General features: G+C 38.4%; 1 protein-coding gene across 1 annotated transcript in view; it reads left to right on the forward strand.

Annotated features, from left to right (window-relative positions):
- The first annotated feature begins 226 nt into the window (after positions 1-226).
- Positions 227-22,662, forward strand: part of TRPC4AP (transient receptor potential cation channel subfamily C member 4 associated protein) — a 56,221-nt gene continuing 33,785 nt past the window's right edge. The window contains exons 1-6 of the mRNA XM_006764569.2: positions 227-397; positions 6,074-6,190; positions 10,339-10,396; positions 12,107-12,162; positions 14,725-14,853; positions 18,481-18,688. Coding sequence (XP_006764632.2) covers positions 242-397; positions 6,074-6,190; positions 10,339-10,396; positions 12,107-12,162; positions 14,725-14,853; positions 18,481-18,688 — 724 coding nt within the window. The 5' untranslated portion in view covers positions 227-241. The remainder of the gene's footprint in view (positions 398-6,073; positions 6,191-10,338; positions 10,397-12,106; positions 12,163-14,724; positions 14,854-18,480; positions 18,689-22,662) is intronic.

The raw sequence follows: 22,662 nt of genomic DNA on the forward strand, positions 1-22,662 counted from the left end.
CCTTTTATAAATTGTCAGAGAACAATGCATATAGTTGCCCCTCCACATCTGTGGACTCCCAGCTACAGTTTGAAAATATGATACTATTTTCAATCCTAGGATAGTTGAATCTGGGGGTGCAAAACCTGGGTATACAGAGGGCCGACTGTGTATTTACTGAAAAAATTCACATATAGGTGGACCCACACAGTCCAAACCTATGTTGTTCAAGGTCAACTGCAGTTCTTTCCTCACCAGTAAAATGTGTATTTTTTTTTTTAAATCACAGTTCACTGAGACATTTTTGACGGAGAGGGACAAACCGTCCAAATGGAGTGGAATTCCTCAGCTGCTCCTTAAGCTCTATGCAACCAGCCACCTTCACAGTGACTTCGTTGAGTGTCAAAACATCCTCAAGGTAATTCTTTTGGGCCTTGGAAGAGCTGTATTCAGGGCCTCCAAGTGACACAAGATATCTGCTTTTTTTAAAAAAAATCTCAGTCTACTTTTAAAAAGTGTCTGTTTTTATTTTGTAAGCTATAGAAAATTTGGGAAGTTCAGAAAAAGTGCAAAGAAGAAAATAAAACCCCCAACACCAGAAGTTCCCTGTGGATGTCCTTCTGGACTTTGTCAGTGCTTGCTTAATTTGGGAGGTCAACACTGTGCCTTGGGATTGAGATGGCATTCTTTTTGAATAGGGTTTAAAAGATGTTGGTAAATTTAAAGGGTGTATTAAAATTATCATTTATCATAATGTGAATCTTAAATCTTAATTAAACCATTATCCTTTCAAAAAAGAAAAAGATCCCACATTTCATAGAAGTGGCCTTGTGGTTATTGACAATTATCCTGTCCTATATAAAAAAAGCCTAATATGCTAAGTTTCCGGTTGTCCGTTCAACCAATCAAAGCGTAATATGATAATGATATGCTAAGGCCGCTCAACTGCTCGCTATGACATGCATTCACCACCAGAAGGCAGACAGTTGACTGGTCAACCAGTCGCTATGATGTGCACTGATCACCAGGGGGCAGACGCTCTGACCAGTGGGTTAGCTTGCTGCTGGGGTTCAGCCAATTGGGACTGAGCAAGATGGGCCAGACATACCCTGGAGCCCTCCCAAGGTCCCTCCCTGGATGGCCAACCTCCCATGTCCCTCTCTGGCCCCGATCATGCACTGGTGGGGTCTCTTGGCCTGGCCTGCGCCCTCTCGCAATCTGGGCTGAGGGAACGCCCCTCCCTTCCCCCGAGTGCACAAATTTCGTGCACTGGGCCTCTCCCTCCCCGGCTGGCCAACCTCCCATCTCTCTTCCTGGCCCCGATCTTGCACCAGTGGGGTCCCTCAGCCTGGCCTGCGCCCTCTCACAATCTGGAACCCCTTGGGGGATGTCAGAGAGCCGGTTTTGGCCCGATCCCGCAGGCCAGGCGAGGGACCCCACTGGTGCACAAATTCGTGTACTCGGCCTCTAGTGACTAACATAAGAAGATTGAAGGGACTGGGCTTGGTGTTTGGGAGAGAGATGGAAAGAATGCAGAGAGCTATAGTAAGACCATTCTCAAACTTAAGTGTGTGTTAGAATCACCTGGGCCCCATTCTCTTGGTTTCTGATTTAGTAGGTCTGGGGTTACTATATCTAAACTTTAACTTGGGGGGATGAGAAGGGTGGGTCCAAATTTGAATTTAGAGCACCAGCTTTAGCTGCAGTTAAAACCCATGCAAATTACATTTGGTCATAATGAAACTTAATGATACACTGTTCTTCAGAGATGAAGTTTTGATTATTATATCACACTAGTGACCAGGCACATGAAATCACGCAAATCCCGGAATCTCTCCCAACACGTGGCTTCCCACACATGCAGCCCCGCCATCCCACAGAAAGTGTCCCACTGCTGCCGTCCCCACCACCGCCCCGGGAGGTGGGACCCAGAAAGAGTCCCGCGACTACTGCTGCTGCCACAGGAGGCAGGACCCAGAAACCCACCCACTGCCCCGGCAGGACCCAGAAACCCACCTGCGCCTTCAGTCAAGTCCTCCAGAGTCAAGTCCCTGCCCACCCGCACACGCCTGCTGTGCGCGCAGCCTCCTGCTAATCAGTCGTTACGGTGTGAGGGCGTCATGACCATTAGCATATTAGCTCTTTATTACATAGGATAAGTCATTCTAAAATATAATAGGCTCCAGAATAAGTTTAATCTTTACCTTTAAGAAGAGGTATTTTGAGCTGAATCCACTGTGAGAATGAAGACCATTCTGAGCAATCAGAGTCGACATTTCAGAAAATGTGGACATTGCTCTGAAGGGACACACAGTTATTGTGAAAGACCCCAGGGGCACCCTGCTAAGGGACTTCAATCACATTGATGTAGAACTCAAATCTCCTTGGAAAGAAAAAGGAGAGGCTACAGGTTGAAAAGTGGTGGGGAAATTGAAAGGAACTGGTTACCATTTGTACCATCTGTAGTTATGTACAGGACATGATTACGGGTGTTACACTGTGCTTCCATTACACGGTGAAGGCTGTGTGTGCGCTCACTTCCCCATCAATGTCGTTATTCAGGAGAATGGTTCTCTTGTTGAAATTAGAAATTTCTTGGGCAAGAAATACATCCACAGGATTCAGATGAGGTCAGGTGTTGCTTGTTCAGTATCTCAAGCCCAGAAAGATGAGTTAATTCTTGAAGGAAACGGCCTTGAATTTTTATCAAATTCAGCTGCTTTGATTCAGCAAGCCAAAACAGTTAAAAAACAAGGATATCAGGAAAAATTTGGATGGTATCTGTGTTTCTGAAAAAGGAACAGCTCACCAGACTGATGAATAAGATCTACGTTTTTCAGCTATAGAAACAAAATGCTGGATGGTTCCTTACACTTATGTAAGACATTTTAAAGATGCAATAAAAGTCGTGTATTGATTTGAGAGGGAATAAAAGAAATGTTTTGTATTTTTTATCTTCTCATAGTCTGACTAGGGTAAAAATAATTACAGTCTTTTACACTTGTTTAAAAACACTTTGTAAAGAGTTATATATTATTGCATTTGATTCCTGCAAAATTTGAAATATGAAGGAGGAGGAAAAAGAAGTAGAATGAGGGAAATTAATAGTGAGTGCTTGCTGTGTGATCATCATTTCTTTATTCATCCAGCAAATACTTATTTGAAATTTACTGTTTACCAGGCATATTTAATTCTTAGGGTAACTCTGTGAGATGGGTGGCTTTTTCTTTATAGTAGTCTAGAACAGCGGTTCTCAACCTGTGGGTCGCAACCCCTTTGGCGTCAAACGACCCTTTCACAGGGGTCGCCTAAGACCATCCTGCATATCAGATATTTACATTACGATTCATAACAATAGCAACATTACAGTTATGAAGTAGCAACGAAAATAATTTTATGGTTGGGTCACAACATGAGGAACTGTATTTAAAGGGCCAGAAGGTTGAGAACCATTGGTCTAGAATATTTTGATTGTAGGTGACAGTAACTCAGACTAGCAAAAAAGAAAAAAAAATCCTTTATTGTATTACATAATTGACAAGGCACAGATGTGAATTCAGGAACTGAACAGTTAGGCTGTCCATTTCTTTTTTTATAATTCTTTATTTTTGAAAGTATTACATATGTCCCCTTTTCCCCCCACTGATCCCCTCCAGCTCACCCCCAACCCCCGCCTCAGGGCCTCACTGCCCCATTGTTTGTGTCCATGGAGGCTGTCCATTTATTATCTTGACGTCTGTGTGTGACCTCAGGTTCCTCCATGTAATCATAGGTCTTGGGTGACATTTCTATAACATGGGTTAGCCACTCAGGTGAGGGGAATGAGAGACTATTGGCTAGGGGCTGGGACTGAGTTGCTTGTTGACAACCTTAGCAGAACTATGTAGAAAGTGGGGAGGGGCATTTCCTCTAAGGAAATGCAGTTGTTACCTGAAGAGAGAAAGCTGCTGGGCAGACAAAATCCAGCTGTTGTTTATATTCTCTTTTTCAGTTGAAAAAACCGAGACTCAATAGTAACCTACCCAAAACTTTGTGGCTACTATATGATGAGCCCAGATTTGTCTTATACAAAGACCAGCTTCCACTGTACCAGGTTGCCAGCAGGAAGTACTTCCTGGTTTTATGGATGAGAAAAATAAGATCCAGAAAAAGTGCTTCAGTCACTTACTAATTATGTGACCCTAGGCAACTTTGTGATTTGAGTTTTTTGCCTCTAAAATGAGTAAAACTATACTTATTTCATTGAATTATTTTAAGGATTAAATGAACTAAAGTGTAAAAGCCCAGTGCCTGGCATATAGCAGGTGATCTGTAAAAGTAAGTTCTGCTTTTTCTTGATGTGTGGTGCTTGGACCAGTAGCATCAGCATCACTTGGGAACTTGTTATAAATGCACATTCTCAGGCCCCTCTCAGACCCATTACAACTCTGCAGGTGGACCCAGTAGTCTGAATTTTAAGAAGCCCTTCTGATGATTCTGATGCTCACCAGTGTTTGAGCATACAATGATTGCTCTTGCCTATTGTGTCCATTTTCCCTCACAGGTTCCTGAAGGGAGAACATAATGAGTAGAGTCCTGGATTCTTCCTACTCTCTCCCCTATTTCACCCAAAATAGTTCTGCTTTACAAGCACAGACTCTGGAGCTAGATTTCCTACACTTAAATCCTGTCTCTACCACTGTGTGACATTGACAACTTCTTCACGCCTCAGCTTCCTTATCTGTAAAATTTTGGGATACGTTACTATTATCCTTTACAGGGTTGTGAGGATTAAAAGAGGTAATACATGAAGTACTTAGACCTAAGCATTAAATACATTAGCTATTACTACTATTATTACAACTTTTATTATATCAACTTTTCTGTAAGTTATCATTTTTTTCTATTAGCTATGTTCCATATGAACAAAGGATTCTTTGGCCCCTCCAAATTTGAGAACCTCTACACTGTATTGACTGTATTGAATACCTGCAATGTCATGAGACCTAGGGAGAATACAAAGAGGAATCTGTTTGTCTTATCTTCAAGGAATATTTAGTCTAGGGAAGAAGTAACATACGTTTGTAAAGAGGTACAAAGTAAAATGCTAAAGGCTACAATGAATTACAGATTTCTTTGGGGGTTCAGAGGTGCATCAGAATGCTTCTGCTGAAGGGAATCAGAGAAGACTTCCTGGAAGAGGAGACACTTGAGCAATGTTTTGGATACCTATTGCTGCAGAACCAGCCACCCCAAAACTTGAGATAATAATCACTGTATATCTATAACAATTTTTTGGGGGGTAAGGAAACTTACCCAAGAAACCACTTATCCAAATACATATATTTTTTACTTGTTTGGAGGTGTTGATGTAAGTAGTTGTTTATCATTTCTACTACTATTACTATTGCATAATGGTTTGATTGAGTGGTTCTTTTGCTCCTTGTGTTGGCTAGGTATTGAATTATCTGGAAGGTCCAAGGTTGGTGCTATCAGCTGAAGATCAGCTAAGGCTATCAGTCCTTAGCCTCAGTTCTCCTCATGGCCTCTCTAGGTATCTATGTTAGACTTCTCACAACATGGTGGTTGGGTTGCAAGATAGCAAAAGCCAGCTTTGCCAGTCTTTCTTAAGAATTAGGCCAGGATTGCATAGTGTCACTTCTGCCACATTCTATTTGTTGAAGTGAGTCACACCAGCCCAGATTCAGTGTGGGAGAGGATTCTATAGGGCAGTGATGGCGAACCTATGACACGCGTGTCAGAGGTGACACGCGAACCCTTTTTTTTGGTTGATTTTTCTTTGTTAAATGGCATTTAAATATATAAAATAAATATCAAAAATATAAATCTTTGTTTTACTATGGTTGCAGATATCAAAAAATTTCTATATGTGACACCGCACCAGAGTTAAGTTAGGGTTTTTCAAAATGCTGACACGCCGAGCTCAAAAGGTTTGCCATCACTGCTATAGGGAGTCTGAATATGAGGAAGTGTGGTTTATTGGGGTTATCTCATGGGGATTTAAGTTGGGATTAAAATGCAGACTGATGCTTTGGTGTCTGGTTGTGTTAGATGCAAAAACTGAATGTCTCTCTGCATACTGTTTTTAAACTAGGAAATTTCTCCTCTTCTCTCCATGGAGGCTATGGCATTTGTTACTGAAGAGAGGAAACTTACCCAAGAAACCACTTATCCAAATACATATATTTTTGACTTGTTTGGAGGTGTTGATGTAAGTAGTTGTTTATTATTTCTACTACTATTACTACTGCTTAATGGTTCGAAAAGTTAACTCTTAAAATGGGAGTCAGGAAACATTTCAGAATATATAGCAAACATTTGAGAATTTTAATCTTTAAAAGCTCATTAGCACTCACCTGTTTTGAAGCAGCATAGCTTTTACTTTAGAAGAATTTATTTATTTGAATTGATAATGTAGCCACCTTTGTGTGTGTGTGTGTGTGTGTGTATGTGTGTGTGTGTGTGTTTTGGAAAGCACAAAGTTAAAGAGGTATGTGTTGTACTTTTTCACTTTCCCAGTATTCTTTCTTCAGAGGCAGCTCTGATTACCAGTTTCTTCTATGTCCTTCCAGAGATGTTTTGTGTGTGTGTGTAAATAACCCCACTTCCCCACCTTAGGTTTATTTTCTCCAAATATAGAGGTGACATGTGATATATACAGGTGTATTGCTTTGTATCTTGCTTTTTCCATGTAATTCTTTAGTTAGGGGATAGTTTCATTTGAGTACATGTAAATCTGCCTCATTATTTTACAACTTTCTGTAGTATTCCCTGATATAATTGTACCATAATTTATTTACCCAGGCCTCAGTTGATGGGCATTTATAGTTTTCTCATACCTTTGCTATTACAAACAAGATTGAAGAAAGGTTTTTGTACCTACTCTGTGTACATGTGAATATATACCTTTGGGATCAAAGCATCTGTGTCTTTTATTGTTTATAAACTTGTCAGTTTACATACGTAAGAGGTTTTTTCAACTTAAATCCCCAGTAACAAAGTATGAGTGTCTGCTTACTTCATCACCAAAATAGTATGTATATGTGCTTTTTTTATGGACTTTGTTATTGAAGTGTAACTAGCATAAAGAAAAGCACACAAATAATAATCCCAAAATAAGTTTATGTTTGTCATTTGTGTACAAGTTGCTGTGCAGGCTTGGAGTTTCAATAATTTGGGGTATATGCCTACTAGTGGGATTACTGGGTCATGTTGTAACTCTTATGTTTAATCCTTTGAAGAACTGTCAGATTGTTTCCCAAAGCAACTGCACCATGCCCACCAGCAGCGTATGAGGGTTCCATTTTTTCCACATCCTCATCAAAACGTGTTATATGTGTTTTTGAATATAGCCATCCTAGTGGGTGTGAAGTGGTATCTCATTGTGATTTTGACTTGTATTGGCTAATGGTGTTCAACATCTTTTTATGTGTTTATCTATCATTTGTATATCTTCCTTAGAAAAATGTATGTCTCCTTGTCTCATTTTTTTAATTGGGTTGTCTTTTTATTATGAGTTTTAAAAGCTCTTATTTTCTTGATAGTTTTTAAAATTTGCATTCTTCTTGAATATCTTTCTATTTCTTTTCTGCCAGTTGTCTGTTAGTGGCTTTTGCATCCTTTCTATCTGGTTATTAGGCTTTTCTCTTACTGTTTTTCTATCTCAGTTCTTTCAGGTTACTGTAATGTTACAAACTGTGTAGGTTATAAACAACAAAATTAATTTTCACACTTCCGGAGGCAGGACAGTACAAGATCATGGCAAGGGCAGATTTGGTATCTGGTGAAGGCCCTCTTTCAGGTTACAGATTCCCAGCTTTTTTCTATTTCCTCATATGGGAAGGGGCTAGGGATCTCTCTGAAGCCTCTTTTATAAGGGTATAATCTCATTCATGAAGTCTCTGGCCTCATGACCTAATCATCCCCAGAGGCCCTACCTCCTAATGCCATCACATATTGGATTTAACATGAATTTTGGGTGTTCACACACATTCAGATTGTATCAATTTGTAGCTACTCCTAATTTCTTAAAGTCCATTATCTTATGTGTTGTATTCTTTTTCCTAGTTAGAGAATTAAATGTTGACTTTGTTTGTGGTACTTTAAAATGGAGAAAGTTTGCCCTGTCAGGCGTTGCTCGGTGGTTAGAGTGTTGGCCTATGCACCGAAAGGTCTCAGGTTCAATTCCTGGTCAAGGGCACATACCTGGGTTGCAGGTTCATCCCTGGCCCCTAGTCAGGGCACATGTGGGAGGTAACCACTCAGTGTGTCTCTCACATTGATGTTTCTCTCTCTCCCTCCCCTCGTCACCCCTTCCACTCTCTAAAAATCAGTGGAGCCCTAGCCAGTTTGGCTGAGTAGATAGAGCATTGGCCTGTGGACCAAAGGGTCCGAGGTTTGATTCTAGGTCAAGGGCACATACATACCTTGGTTGCAGGCTCCTCCCCAACCCGTGCCCTGGTCAGGGCTTGTGAAGGAGGCAACCAATCTATGTCTTTTTCTCATATCGATGTTTCTCTCTGTCTTTCCCTCTCTCTGTCACTCTCCCTAAAAATCAGTGGAAAAATACCCTTGGGTGAGGATTAACAAAGAAAATAAGTAAATAAAAATAAAAATCAGTGGAAAAAGTACCCTCAGGTGAGGATTAACAACAAAAGAAAAGTAGAAAGGTTTACTTTTTAGTTATGGCTTCAGAATTTTGTTTCTTGCTTTTCTGTTTCCTTCTAATATTTTAAAGTTTTTATCACATGTTTAAATTTTTGCACCATTCTGAATTTATTTTGCTGTAATGAGTGAGGGACTGGGATCCTGCTTTCCCCTCTAGATATCTGTCCCTTACATCCATCACTTGGATGGAGCATGAGGGAGGCTTTCATGTGGTTATTCTGTGTCTTGGTCTGGGTGTTGATTGTATAGGAATGATACTTGGTAAAAACTGGGGCTGTATCCTTAATATTTCTACTCTTTGCTGTATCATACTTCAGATTTTTTAAAGTTTTCTTATATAATTTTGATTTTATTTCATTTATCTTTTTAATTTAAATTCTTTATTGTTGAAAGTCTTACATATGTCTCCTTCCACCTCCTTCCCCCAAAAAAGTTTTCTTCCCTTAGAGATGCTATTTTCTACAAAAGTAAAGCTTGAACGTTAAACATTTGTATATACATCATTTGCCACAAACTTTATTCTTTAATGGGACTCCTCAGGAGTCCTGTTTATACTGTTTATTTACTAGTCAGTTCAAGGGACCCCCCCTTCACTTCTGTATTATTCATCAAGGAATTTACTTAATAGACACCAATGTGTTTATGAGAGGAAAAGAACAATGTGGATCTCTAGCCTCATGTCTATTTTTAGTGAAAATGTGTCTTTCTATAGCAGGTGTCAGTGTCACCTTAGGACATCTTTGGATCAATGATTCTTGATTTTATGGGGTTTGCCTCTTCTGCATTCTCCAGGAATCTCAGTTTGTTTATAAATATGGGCTTTTGCCTGGGTCATTTGCCCATTCACTGACCTTTAGTAGGGTGCTTTTTTCTTGCCAAACCCCCTGTTATTGGTTTATTGTGTTTAAGTCTTCTGTTTCTTCGCTGTTGCCCAGTTGTCTGTTATTGAAAGTGGGGTATTGAAGTGTTCAACAATTATTTTTGAATTGTCTGTTTCCTTCAATTCTGTCAGCTTTTGCTTCATTTATTTTGAGGCTCTGTTATTAAGTGCATCTTTGTTTATAATTGTTATATCCTCCTGCTGGATTGACCCTTTTATAGTTGTAAATTTCCTTCTTTGTCTCAATAGAATGGGTTTTTTAATGCATACCTATTGTAAATAGTTTAAACAAAATTATATGTTGTATTTATTTAAAGTATATAAAATGAAAAATGAATGCATATCATTCTTATCCCCTGTAGAAATAAGTAGTAACAGTTTATGGTATATCCTTGAGATTATTTTTATGTTTATAAGAGAAAACAAATAATTCTTTAAGCAAAAGAAGAATCGTGGTGATATTCTGTAGCTTTTTAAAAATTAAAGCCACATTGGATCTCATAGATTACCTAATCTAATATGCCTATTTTTTTTAAATGAGAAAACAGAGGCTATGTTGGGGCATTGACCTGCCCAAGTTTACATGGGGAATAGGTGGTTAAGCTGGGACTAAAACCCAAGCTTTCATTTCAGACTCTTGGTATAGAGCTCATTTCCCTGAACCTCACTGCCATCTGCCTATATTGGGAATAAGAGGCTCTTGGAATACTGTTATAGATATTTGGGCCATGAGTTAGCATAGCAAAGATTGTTTTATAAGTTGTGCTTTGAATTAATTTTGAAAATTTTATCTAAAAATATATTTTTTATAGCTCCTTGTAGAAATTCTTATGAGGCCTACAGTCTCTCTTCGGGGACAGAAACTGAAAAGTAAGTATGTTTGTCAACCACTTCCCCTTTTTCCAACCTGCTGATATGATGGTGGTTTCCAGGAGTTTCTCTTCTTCTCTTTCTAACTCTAATGGTGAGGACATGCCTTAGATTCAACTGCAGGGTACGCTCTCCAATCCTAACTAAGCAGCTGTATTTATTCATTTTATATTAGGTAGAAATACAGGCTGGTGCTTTAAAAGAAAAAGTGTGAAAACCACTGGGCTAAAAGAATTATATCTAATAATCCTTGGGTCCAGTTTTTATGTTCTATTTGGTAATTCTTACTTCTCATATACTGTTAAGTGAGAAAGTAAGCAATAACCTAACCTAGTAAGATCACTGTGTGTGTTATGTCTTAAACTATTTTTTATTGTTATAAAGGTGATATATGCTTTGTGTAAAAAGTTCAGTCATTACTGGAGTGCATATAGTAAAAAGTAAAAATGTTTTTGGTGGTGCATTATTTCTTAAGTTCGGTAGTGGGTATATGGGTATTAGTCTTATTCTTCCTCATAATTTATGCATATTACAAATATTTGGGGGGTATTCAATATTTAATTTATAAAAAGAATAAGTGTACTTTGCTTGGCATTAAAAGCCAGAGATCACTTAATATTTGGTGAATGCTCTTCTACAAACATCACTTTATTTTTTTAATTAAAAAGTGTTTCCTCCCTAATATCAACATGACATACTATATAAGACTTCATTTTGTAGGTATAGTGATGGTTAAGAGGATTCATATTCATCTTTGAATATCCATATTCAGATTTTCTATCTAAATTGGTTCTTCTGTTCTCTATATACTGGTCTGGGTATTCCAACCTGCTTTAAAGTCATAAAATAAAAAAACCAAAAAGCCTCAGTAGGTTGAAAGGTAGAGATAAGGAATACAGGACACTTGCATTATCTCAGGATTATATCAGATAACCCATCTGGTCCAGCTACCTTGGTAGGACTGCCCATTGGGATCTCAGAAGGAGACCCACATTTTTAGAGGTATTGTAGCAGCATAAGATTAAGTGGAAATAGTTTTTGAAAAGAAAACTATGCCAAACAAAACACTTTGTCCATGGTTCATATTCAGTTTTATCACCTCCTAGTTTTAGTTTTCCTTTTTATGCTGCTTTCTGTTCCTACTGACAGAGAAGTAAGTAGCTAGTTCTTTATTAGGCTTGATAAGCCAGGCATTAAAAGCCATTTCCCTAATATAAATAACCAAATTTATAATAAGAGGCATTGATATTCTTATACTTTGGATTCTAGTAGTTCAGGTTTTGGAAATGTTTCTTGAGAACCCAATTCAACACAAGCATCAAAAGGTTTTAAATTGTTTATTTTTTGTCTATTTAAATAGCCACAAAAACAAACTACAACTAAAAGCTTGGATATATTCTAAGCAAGCTACAAAGTAAATATGGCTTATTTTAAATAATGATATCAACATAGACTGAAATTATGAAGACTGTGGAGCATAATGAAAATGGCTACTGTATCAAACCAAAAGCAGTCTACAAATTGATTTGTGGGTTATGATGGGCACCATGAAAATCTTTGGTAAATAAAAATTGATGGGAGATATGCTTATAGGAAAATAATCATCTTGGAGGAGATTATGAGAAATTGTTTTTATTTTCAAAAAATTTAATACAGTTATACTGTCTTTTCAATGAGAAAAATAGCCAATTATTTCCCTTTTGCTTTCAGTAAGTGATGAAATGTCCAAGGACTGTTTGAGCATCCTGTATAATACCTGTGTGTGTGTAAGTACCCTGCCTTTGGTGCTGCATTTATCTCCCCACCACGTCTGCAGTCCTTGAGAAAGGACGATTCAAGGGAGATGGTGGGCCTGAGAGCTATCTTCAGACATTGAAGGAATTGGCCTTATTTTATGTGTGTCTGAGAACCAGAATCAACAGGTGGAAATTATGGGGAGGCAGAGTTTCATAGTATTGTTGACCTTAACATGGGCTGCACAGATTCACTTTCATATGACCCATGCAGTTCAAACCCGTGTTGTTCAAGACTTAACTATATTTTCAACCTGCTGTTGGGAATTTGTGGATGTAGAAGGCTGACTGTAATTACAGGTTTTTGACTCTACATAACTCCTGTGTTGTTTAATGGTCAACTGTAATTGTTAAGAGCCATGGTTACTTCAGCAGGTACTGAACTCCTTTAACCCTAGAGGTATCCAAGCAGAGACTGAACAGTTGTCAAGGAGGACAAGCATTGGAAGAGTGTCTGTGACCGCTAGGATACATTTTAACCTTATGCCCATTCATTTTCCTTGTTAGAAGACAAAGTAAGAACCAGAAGCCTCACCCACGATTTAGCAGGACACTACTACATCGAGCAGTGAGTGAAAAGGGATGGTGAATAGAGAAAGCAGTTCAGTAGAAAGGAAAGAGCATAGCACTTAGTACTAGAACTTGATTTTGAGTTCTGGCCTTTGGCTTAGTGCTTATTAGTTCACCTCCTGAGCTTCAGTTTCTTATCGGTAGAGTGCAGTTAGTAATCATACTAACATCATAGGGTTGTTGTGAAGACTAAATGAGATGATAGATGTGAAAGTACTTTGTAAAGCAGTATACAAATGTAGTTTTTATAAGACACAGTACCTGTCTTTAGGAACTTACTTGGTAAACTTTAAACAGTGAATCATAATACATAGCAGGATGAAACAACTGCTGTTGGAGATGTGAACCTGCATGCTAGAAAAATGCAAAGGAAAATTTAATGTTATTTCTTGCCTCATTCAAAAAAGACTTCAGGCATCTTACAGGAGTATGTAAAATCTATCAAAATCATAAATTTAATTCTTTTTTAAAATATATTTTATTGATTTTTACAGAGAGGACGGGAGAGAGATAGAGAGTCAGAAACATCGATGAGAGAGAAACATCGATCAGCTGCCTCCTGCACACCCCTCACTGGGGATGTGCCCACAACCAAGGTATATGCCCTTGACCAGAAACGAACCTGGGACCTTTCAGTCCGCAGGCCAACGCTCTATCCACTGAGCCAAACCGGTTTACGGCAAAATCATAAATTTAGAAGTATGAATTTATTTTATTTTTTTTTTAAATATATTTTATTGTCTTTTTACAGAGAGGAAGGGAGAGAGCTAGTCAGAAACATCGATGAGAGAGAGACAGCGGTAAGCTGCCTCCTGCACATCTCCCACTGGGGATGTGCCTGCAACCCAAGTACATGCCCTTGACCGGAATCGAACCTGGGACCTTTCAGTCCGCAGGCCGACGCTCTATCCACTGAGCCAAACCGGTTTCGGCTAGAAGTATGAATTTAGAAGAATGAAAGGATAACTAAGTTAAGGGTATAACATACATCTAAGAAATGGGCTAATATAAAAATGTAGAGCATAAAATCATCTGTATTATGGATGGTACACAAATTTGGGTTTAAACTTCTTAGCAGCCAACACAAATAGGGAGATATGTTTTAACATTTACACAGCTCAGCATCTGTAATAGTGCTGTGCACTAGAAATACAATGTAAGCCACTTAGGTTACTTTAAATTTCCTTGTAGCAATTTTTTTTAATAAGAAAAAAATAGGGATAAGTGAAGTTCATTTTAATACGCTTAAAATTAAATATCAAGATTTTTTTTTGTACTGCCCTTTTAAAATCTGGTGTTTTTTACTCAGCACACCTCAGTTCAGACTAGCCACATTTCAAGTGCTTAATAGCCACATGAAGCTAGTGGCACAAATAGGCACAGACAGAGCAATAAGTAAAAATAAACTAATTTTCAGGAAACATACGATTATTCTTGGAGCTGAGGCCACTAAGAAATTGTCCTTATTTAAAAAATGACTGTATGATGTTATTAACTCCATCATTGATTGGCTTTTAGAGTTGAAAATACCAGTACTTCAGGGACTGGGCAGAAAACAAGAAATGTTTGAAGTTGCTGGTTTTTAGAGTGGGGACTTGTGCAAATTGTGACGATCCTGGAGTAGGCACGTCTTTGCCTGAAAAATATTTACATTCAAAATTTTAAAAGTACTGCTGGTTAAATAAAACTTGGACTACTGTATGCTAGTTATAGCTCCTGATTTAGATACCAAGCAGATGCTAGGTCACAAACCTATAAGATTATCATGAAAACACCCCTTCCCAGAAAAAAAATTCATTTGCACACAGTGTTTTGTATATTGTTTTAGGGATTTAAGACCTAAGCCAAGAGTATCAGATGTAATGTGGGATTGTGTTTCCAGTGTCTGGAAGGGATATCTTGCTCTTTATATATATTTTTTCATATTTATAACTTATTCTGCCTTTTCTCTCCCCCCTATGATAGACGGAAGGAGTTACAAAGCGTTTGGCAGAAAAGAATGACTTTGTGATCTTCCTGTTTACACTGATGACGAGTAAGAAGACATTCTTACAAACAGCAACCCTCATTGAAGATATTTTGGGTGTTAAAAAGGTATGTCCTCCGACAGGTGGGTAACCAGGTGGGAGAGAGTCTCAGCTGATTGGATTCTGGAACCTTAATTAATGTACAGAACCCTTTTAAAAGAAAAATTCTTCCGTACTCCTAGTGTTAAATAATTTTTTTGTGTTACTTAAATACATCTGTATTCAAGTAAAAGTTAGGTTTACTTTTTATACTAATGGGTCTTATATGACTATAAAACCTAAACAAATAAACAAATTGAAATCAAAGTAATTATAAAACTCAAAAGCTCAGATTGACATAATGAATTTAATGTGATGGCTAATGTCACTTTGCCAAAATCTAATTGCCCCGCACTCACTAATTATTATAATGCAGATCTTTTTAGCATACCTACTGCTACATGCTGTGTGACTTCATTCTCTTACCACTTTATTTGAACTGCTCTGAAACCTTCATTTATTAGGATATGTTTCCCTTGGTGATTTTTGACTTTCACTTTTACTTAAGTTTACCTGTGTTTTTCCCCCATTAGTTGTCAACAGTTAATGTTAATTGACATCAACACAGGAGACACAGGTAATGATCACTGAAGTGTGGCCACTTGGTCATAAGATGTACATTCAAATGATCCAGAATATGCTTAAAAAAAACTAACTATGATTGAAATGAAAGCACTAAATTAAAAACTTACCACTGCAATCTCCCAGACCCTAAAAACATACCCATAGACATCTGTCAGAGAACCCCTTATTAGATTTTTGGTGTTACGCTTCTTCGGACCTGAACCTTCCTTCCTTCCCCAGTGTTTGTCCCATACATCCATGCTGGTTGCAATTTGGCAGAATTCTTTTACTACTCGGGAAGCAGGAGCAGCCTCTTAGCGTTGGCATTGCTGGGAAAAGGGCACCCCGTGCATTGTGTTGTCCCCAGCTTTCACTTCTGTCTTTTCGCTGTACTTTCCTCAGGTCCTGTTTGTTATCTCCCAGGAGGAAGATGCATAAGTGGCCCATTGTCTGTAGGAACACATTGGAAATGTGTGCAGGTCCCAGACAGACCCTTTGTGTCCTTTGATAAAAAGGCTTTGTTGTTTCTCTACTAGCTGTGCTCCAGCCAGTGTGAGAGAAGGGGCTTCCAGTCTTCCTGGCAGTATCAGCATAGGAGTCTAGAATTGCTTTTCCCGTGTTGCCAAAATGTTGATGAGTTCTGTTAGATATTATGGGTATCTTGGAACATTTTGCAAGGGAGGCAGACACCATAAGAAGGAACCCAAGCCACAAACTGGGAGAAGGTATTTGCAACCCATGCAACTGACAAAGGATTGGTAGTCAAAATTTATCAAGAATTCTTACAGATTGGCAAGAAAATGAAATAGTTCAGTAGAAAAATGGACAATGATATGAACACACATTTCACAGAGGAGAAACAAATGGTTCATAAATATAAGAAAGGATACTTAACCTCTTGATACTTAGGGAAATGCAAATCAAGCCCACAGTTAGAGAAAATAGAGCAAATTTGGTGAGAATGTATATCGTTGACAACATTTTTCTAGTGATGATACTGTTTTATATCAGCAGAATATCTTTACCTTTCTTCTGTTTTCTACTTTAACATGCATATACCCTGTGACCCAGCACCGAGGTATGCACTGCCCTGAGGGCCAGGAAATCAGTACCGCAGCTTGAGTCTCAGGCATGCTCGTGGGAAAGCTCATTCCAAGAACAGTGATTCTTAGAAATGAAAACACTGAACTGAAGCCAAGAGGTTGTGCAGTCAATTCAGTGGGTCTGCCAGCTAAATAGAAAAGATCAAAGTGTATCATGTAAGGGTATTGTTTGAAGAAGTTTTTGTTTCTTATTTATACATGTATCTGTGCATTCACATATGTATGTTTACTGGGTAATTATGGATATTTCTAATTCTTGGGCATTGTAAGAATGGTTTGTAAGCCACTGCCCCAGAAAAACTGCACATGTGCATCAAGAAACACAGAACAAAAAACTGAAACCAAGTCTGTAATCTGTCTTCAGGAGAAGGGGTAAATAAATGTACTCCATTCACACAATAGAACACAGGCATAACTCTGAGGTACTGCGGGTTCAGTTCCAGACCACTGCAATAAAGCGAGAGTTTCACAAAGTGAGTCGTAGTCTTTTTGCTGGTGGAAATTTTTCCTTCTACTTGTTAAAACTGCAACATCTGTGAAGTACAATAAAGCAAAGCACAAAAAAACGAAGTATGCCTGTGTTAGAAAGTGGTGGGAAAGAAGGAACTGTTGCTAAAGGCAACAGCATAACTGAATCATAGAAATTATTGCTAGAAGTCAGTTGCAGAAGATTGGATATAGTATATCATTTTTATAAAGCTCAGAAATAACTAAACATAAATCATATGATAAAACTGTTTTTAAAGGCAAAGTAGTAATAAAATTCAGGATAGTGGTCGTTGCCTCTGGCAGAGAGGCATGGAGATGTGATAGTAAAGGCATGTGCGGCTATTCACTTTGATATGCTTTATACTATATGTTGTATGCATCAAATAAATAAAAATTAAAATACATTTGACCCTTGAGCAACACAGGCTTGAACTTCATGGATCCATTATACATAGATTTTTTAACTAAATATTTTTTCTTTAAATCGTGTATTACATGAACTTTTCTCCTTTTGAAACATTTTTATATTCCTCAGATAATACCTGCTACTTTTCCTCCCAGTAATTTACTTAACTTCTGGGTATTTCTCTGTCACAGAGAGTACTATAATCACATAATGAAAAGCATTTTATAAAATTTAATACTCATTTTATCTAGGAATAGAAGGAAAATTCCTTAATATCTATTAAAAGTTACAGCAAACATTAAACTTAATGTTAAACTTTGGAAATAATTTTATTAAAGTCAAGAAACAGGCAAGAATGCCTATCACTTTCTCTAGATAATTGGTTACTTGTGCATATACAGAAGGAGACACCTATAGGAATGTTCATTGCAACATTGTCTAATAGTGAAAACTTGTAGTTCATGTATATATATATAAAATAAGTTGTGGAGTAAAACAATGAAAAACAAGTGAACTAGAGCTACTTGTATCTGTAGTTAAATCTCAGTGTTCACTGATAAATAAGGTGGTATATGATGCCATTCACACTACGGGCAGAATAGTACCATATGTTTTTATGGAAATATAAGTATAAAAACATGGGAATAACAAATACAAAGTTCAAAATAACGATTACCTCTGGGGAGAGAGAAGGGAATGCAAGTAGGTGGAGAAACACGGTCCTTCAGCTATATTTGCAATATGTTACTTCTTCAAAAGAAACCATCTGTGGCAAGAATGGCAATTTGATTCATAAAACTTGAGTGATAGGTATTTTGTTTGTTTGTTTAAATAGGTAAAATGAGCAAAGGTAGAAAATAAGAACAGTGGTGCTCAAAGGGTTTAATCCTCAGACTAGTCCTAGAAAGTAGGTTAGTCCCATTTGACAAATGAGCAAACAGACTTAGAGAGGTTCTATGACTTACTTCGGCTGTAAATTGCAGAGCTGGGATTTGAATCTAAGTGGCCACATTCTTAGGGGAATGCAAAAGAGGAGCACATCTAATTTCTAATGCACTGAGCACAGGGATTGTTTTATTTGTGTCTTCTGTAGGAAATGATCCGGCTAGATGAAGTCCCCAATCTGAGTTCCTTGGTATCCAATTTCGATCAACAGCAGCTTGCTAATTTCTGCCGGATTCTGGCTGTCACCATTTCAGAGATGGATACAGGGAATGATGACAAGCACACACTTCTTGCCAAAAATGCTCAGCAGAAGAAGAGCTTGAGCTTAGGGCCTTCTGCAGCTGAAATCAACCAAGGTAACATCCCTAAACTATCAGAAATTTAAGATTGTAGCTCTGAGACACCTTTCTAAATCATGTAGCTTTTTCAGTATCCCTAGAGCTTAATCCATGTGAGGATGTTTGTTCATCATTGGAGGGCCAAGCCTGTAGTATTCATCAGATTTTTGAATGGATCAGAACCTCAAAAAAGTTAAGAATCATTGTTTGTCAGAGTCACAAAAATTTTTGATGCACTAAGTCTCTCTGGGCCTTTATTCTATAGGTTGTGCGCATGCGTGTGCGCGCGCACACCTGTATATACAAGATTATTCATTGCAACATTGTAATAACAAAAGACTAGAAATAATATAAATGTTCATTAACAAGAGACTGCCTAGTTTAAAGAATATTTATATAATGGAAAATTATGTAGCTTATTATTTTAAGAAAAAAGAATGAAGAAAATCTCTATATACTGATATAGAAAAATCGCCAACGTGTATTAATGGTAAAAAAGAAAATGCAGAACTGTGTATATAATACTTTTTGTATTAAGGCAGGGAGGGGGGACTAATGTCAAATGTGTTTGTTTGCCAATATGTAGTATGCATAAACTGAAAGCATACCCAAGAAAACTAAAGTGGCTACCTGTTAGGCATGGGTGTATTATTTTATGTATGTTTGATTTTAAACCATGTGGATATATTGGTTATTTAAATAGAAAAAAAAATACAATTCTAACTCATCTACTCCATCTATTGCTTTTTGGTAGCAAAAGAACTCTGTTCTATTGTCCTGGCTTAAGCAGGTTTTGGGGGAAATTGGGCATATACCTGTTTGGTCATAAGAGTGTAGATGATTTATATTTGAACTAAAACGTTATGTCTTGCCCTAGACGGTTTGGCTCAGTGGATACAGAGTCGACCTGAGGACCGAAGGGTTCCAGGTTTGATTCCAGTCAAGAGCACATGCCCAGATTGCGGGCTCCATCCCCAGGGTGGGGTGTGCAGGAGGCAACCAATCGATGTGTTTCTCTCACATCAATGTTTCTCTCTCTCTTTCTTTCCCCCTCCCACTCTCTCTAAAAATCAATGGAAAAAATATCTTCGGGTGAGGATTAGCAACAACAAAAAAGCTACTTCTAGAAATATAGTTGATTAAAAAAATATCCTGTTTACCATAGGGTTAACCAAATAACCAAGGTAGAATAACAAAAATTTAACATTAAAAACAGCAGTAGGAAACTACAACCATTTTACAGCAGCCCTAATGATGCTTTGAAAACAATACTCTGTTTCTAAAGTCCAGTTGACTGGATGAGTGCATTCCCAGGCCTATCTCTGCAGAATTGCTACATGCTACCCAGCAGCCTTCCTTCTAAATACTGTGTCTGAGTCTTCTACTAACTCCACTAATGTTCTGGTTTTAGTTATGAACATATGACTGTAGGTCAGTGGTTCTCAACCTTCCTAATGCCGCGACCCTTTAATACAGTTCCTCATGTTGTGGTGACCCCCAACCATAAAAATTATTTTCGTTGCTACTTCATAACTGTAACTTTGCTACTGTTATGAATTGTAATGTAAATATCTGATATGCAGGATGTATTTTCATTGTTACAAATTGAACATAATTAAAGCATAGTGATTAATCACAAAAACAATATGTAGTTATATATGTTTTCCGATGGTCTTAGGCGACCCCTGTGAAAGGGTCGTTCGACCCCCAAAGAGGTCGCGACCCACAGGTTGAGAACTGCTGCTATAGATGGTCATAACTATACTTGTAGGTTATTAAGGAATGTAATTTTAAACTTTTTAGTCATGTGAAAACAGAAGTGTGTGAACTCTGTGGACCCCTGGTTACTGGTTTTCCCTTCAGCTTGTTTTTCTGAGTCCTTAGCCTTCCTTGGTCTGTGTAGGCTATTCGTATGACTGGAGGAGTACTCTGTTAGTAACTCATAAAATATACATTCTTAAAATCATGTTACTTCAAAGCTAATTTAAACATACACGTACATATACACTGACAAAGCTCACATAGCATAATCTCCTACTATATTGTAGATATTGAGCCAGAAGAACATTTACCCAGAACTGATTTTATGTAATCCTTCAAGCATCTCTGTGAAGTAGAGATTAGTATCTCCATTGCACAGATTAGGAAACTGAGGGTCATAAAAGTTCAGTATTGGATACCTGTGTGTGCTGAGGCACAAAGTAACTTTCAACTTTTAATTTTCCATTTAAGTAATCTGTTTTATTCTGTTAGTATTGATTACCTTCATGTACCTGCTTGTAAGCTGACTTAAGTAAAACCAGCACTACCCATCATCCTTGGGGAATGAGGTTTTCTTGTCACTCTGTTTTTTAATTAACTGAGTTTTAACCCCAAGGTAGTTTTCTTTGATTTGGGCGATTAAAAAAAGAAAGTTTTGCCCTAGCCAGTGTGGTTAAGAGTCATCCTGTGCACTGAAAGTTCGTAGGATCAATTCCCACCAGGGCACATGGTTGTAGGCTTTTTCTCTCTCTCCTTTCATCTCTCTAACAAAAATAAAAACATTAAAAAAGAAGTCTTTATGAAATACTAGGTTCACTTTCATACCTGTGGGCTAACATCCTGTATAATAAAGCGGTAATATGCAAATTGACCCTCATGCCCTCGCGTCACAAGATGGCTGCCCCCACATTGTCACAAGATGGCCGGCAGGGGAGGGCAGTTAGGGGCGATCAGGCCAGCAGGGGAGCAGTTAGGTGTCAATCATGCCAGTAGGGGAGCAGTTAGGTGTCAGTCAGGCCGGCAGGGGAGCAGTTAGGGGGCGATCAGGCTGGCAGGCAGAAGCGATTAGGAGCAATCAGGCAGGCAGTCAGGTGAGTTGTTAGGAGCCAGCAGTCCTGGATTGTGAGAGGGATGTCCGACTGCCAGTTTAGGTCCAAGATTGGGCCTAAACTGGCAGTCAGACATCCCCCAAGGGGTCCCAAATTGGAGAGGGTGCAGGCTGGGCTGAGGGACACCCCCCCCCCAAAATGTACAAATTTCGTGCACCGGGCCTCTAGTATGATATAATCTCCATGTGATCTCCATGTGATGTCTGCTTATATCTTTTGGAATAAAGCTTTATTAAATGTATTTTAGCACATGATGTACAGGGTCTAGGCCTTCCCAGCTCTCTGACCATAATTCTATTTCTACTCCCACATTCCACACACATTCTTCCCAGTCAAATGCACTGAGGCGGCCAAGGTGAACATAAGTAAATCACATACAGTAGGTGAGAAAAATCTTAGTCCTCAGTGTTATCATTCTTTAATTGAATTCCAATAATGTGAGTACTTTTAAATAGAGGTATGTGTAGCAGTCAGCTCTGGCTGCCATAACAAGGTACCATAGATTGGGTGGCTTAAATAACAGAAATTAATTTTCTCACAGTTCTGGAGGCTAGAGATCCAAGATCAAGATGCCATCAATGTTGGTTATTGGTGAGGCCTCTCTTCCTGGCTTGTAGCCAGCCACCTTTTCACTGTGTCCTTATGTGGCCTCTCCTCTGTGTGCACAAAGAGAGAGATGTTTGGTGTGTCTTCTTATATAAGGACACTGGTCCTATGGATTAGGGCCCTATCTTATGACCTCACTTAATTACCTCCCCAAAGGCCCTGCCTCCAAATACAGTTGTATTGTATGTAGATCAGGGCTTTCAATGTATGAATTTGGGAAGGGGACAGGGGGAGATACACAATTTGGTTCATGATGGTTTAGACAACTGAAGCATGTAGGATGCTGCCAAAAACTTGGTTTTGTTTTTCAATATACTGTAACTCTGAACTAGTTTTCTTGCCCAGCAAATTAATGCTTCATCTTATCTTCCTGGAACTCCGATAATTTAAATGTTAGAGCCCTTTTGGGGATTCTCAGAACTACTAGTTGTCTCTTTTATCAATTCAGATGTAACAGATGACTCCATTGAGGTGGGAGGGGGGGATCATTCAAGATTTTAGAGATACAGATGAAGC

This window comes from Myotis davidii, unplaced genomic scaffold (assembly GCF_000327345.1).
Source record: "Myotis davidii unplaced genomic scaffold, ASM32734v1 scaffold38, whole genome shotgun sequence".
Taxonomy (NCBI): domain Eukaryota; kingdom Metazoa; phylum Chordata; class Mammalia; order Chiroptera; family Vespertilionidae; genus Myotis; species Myotis davidii.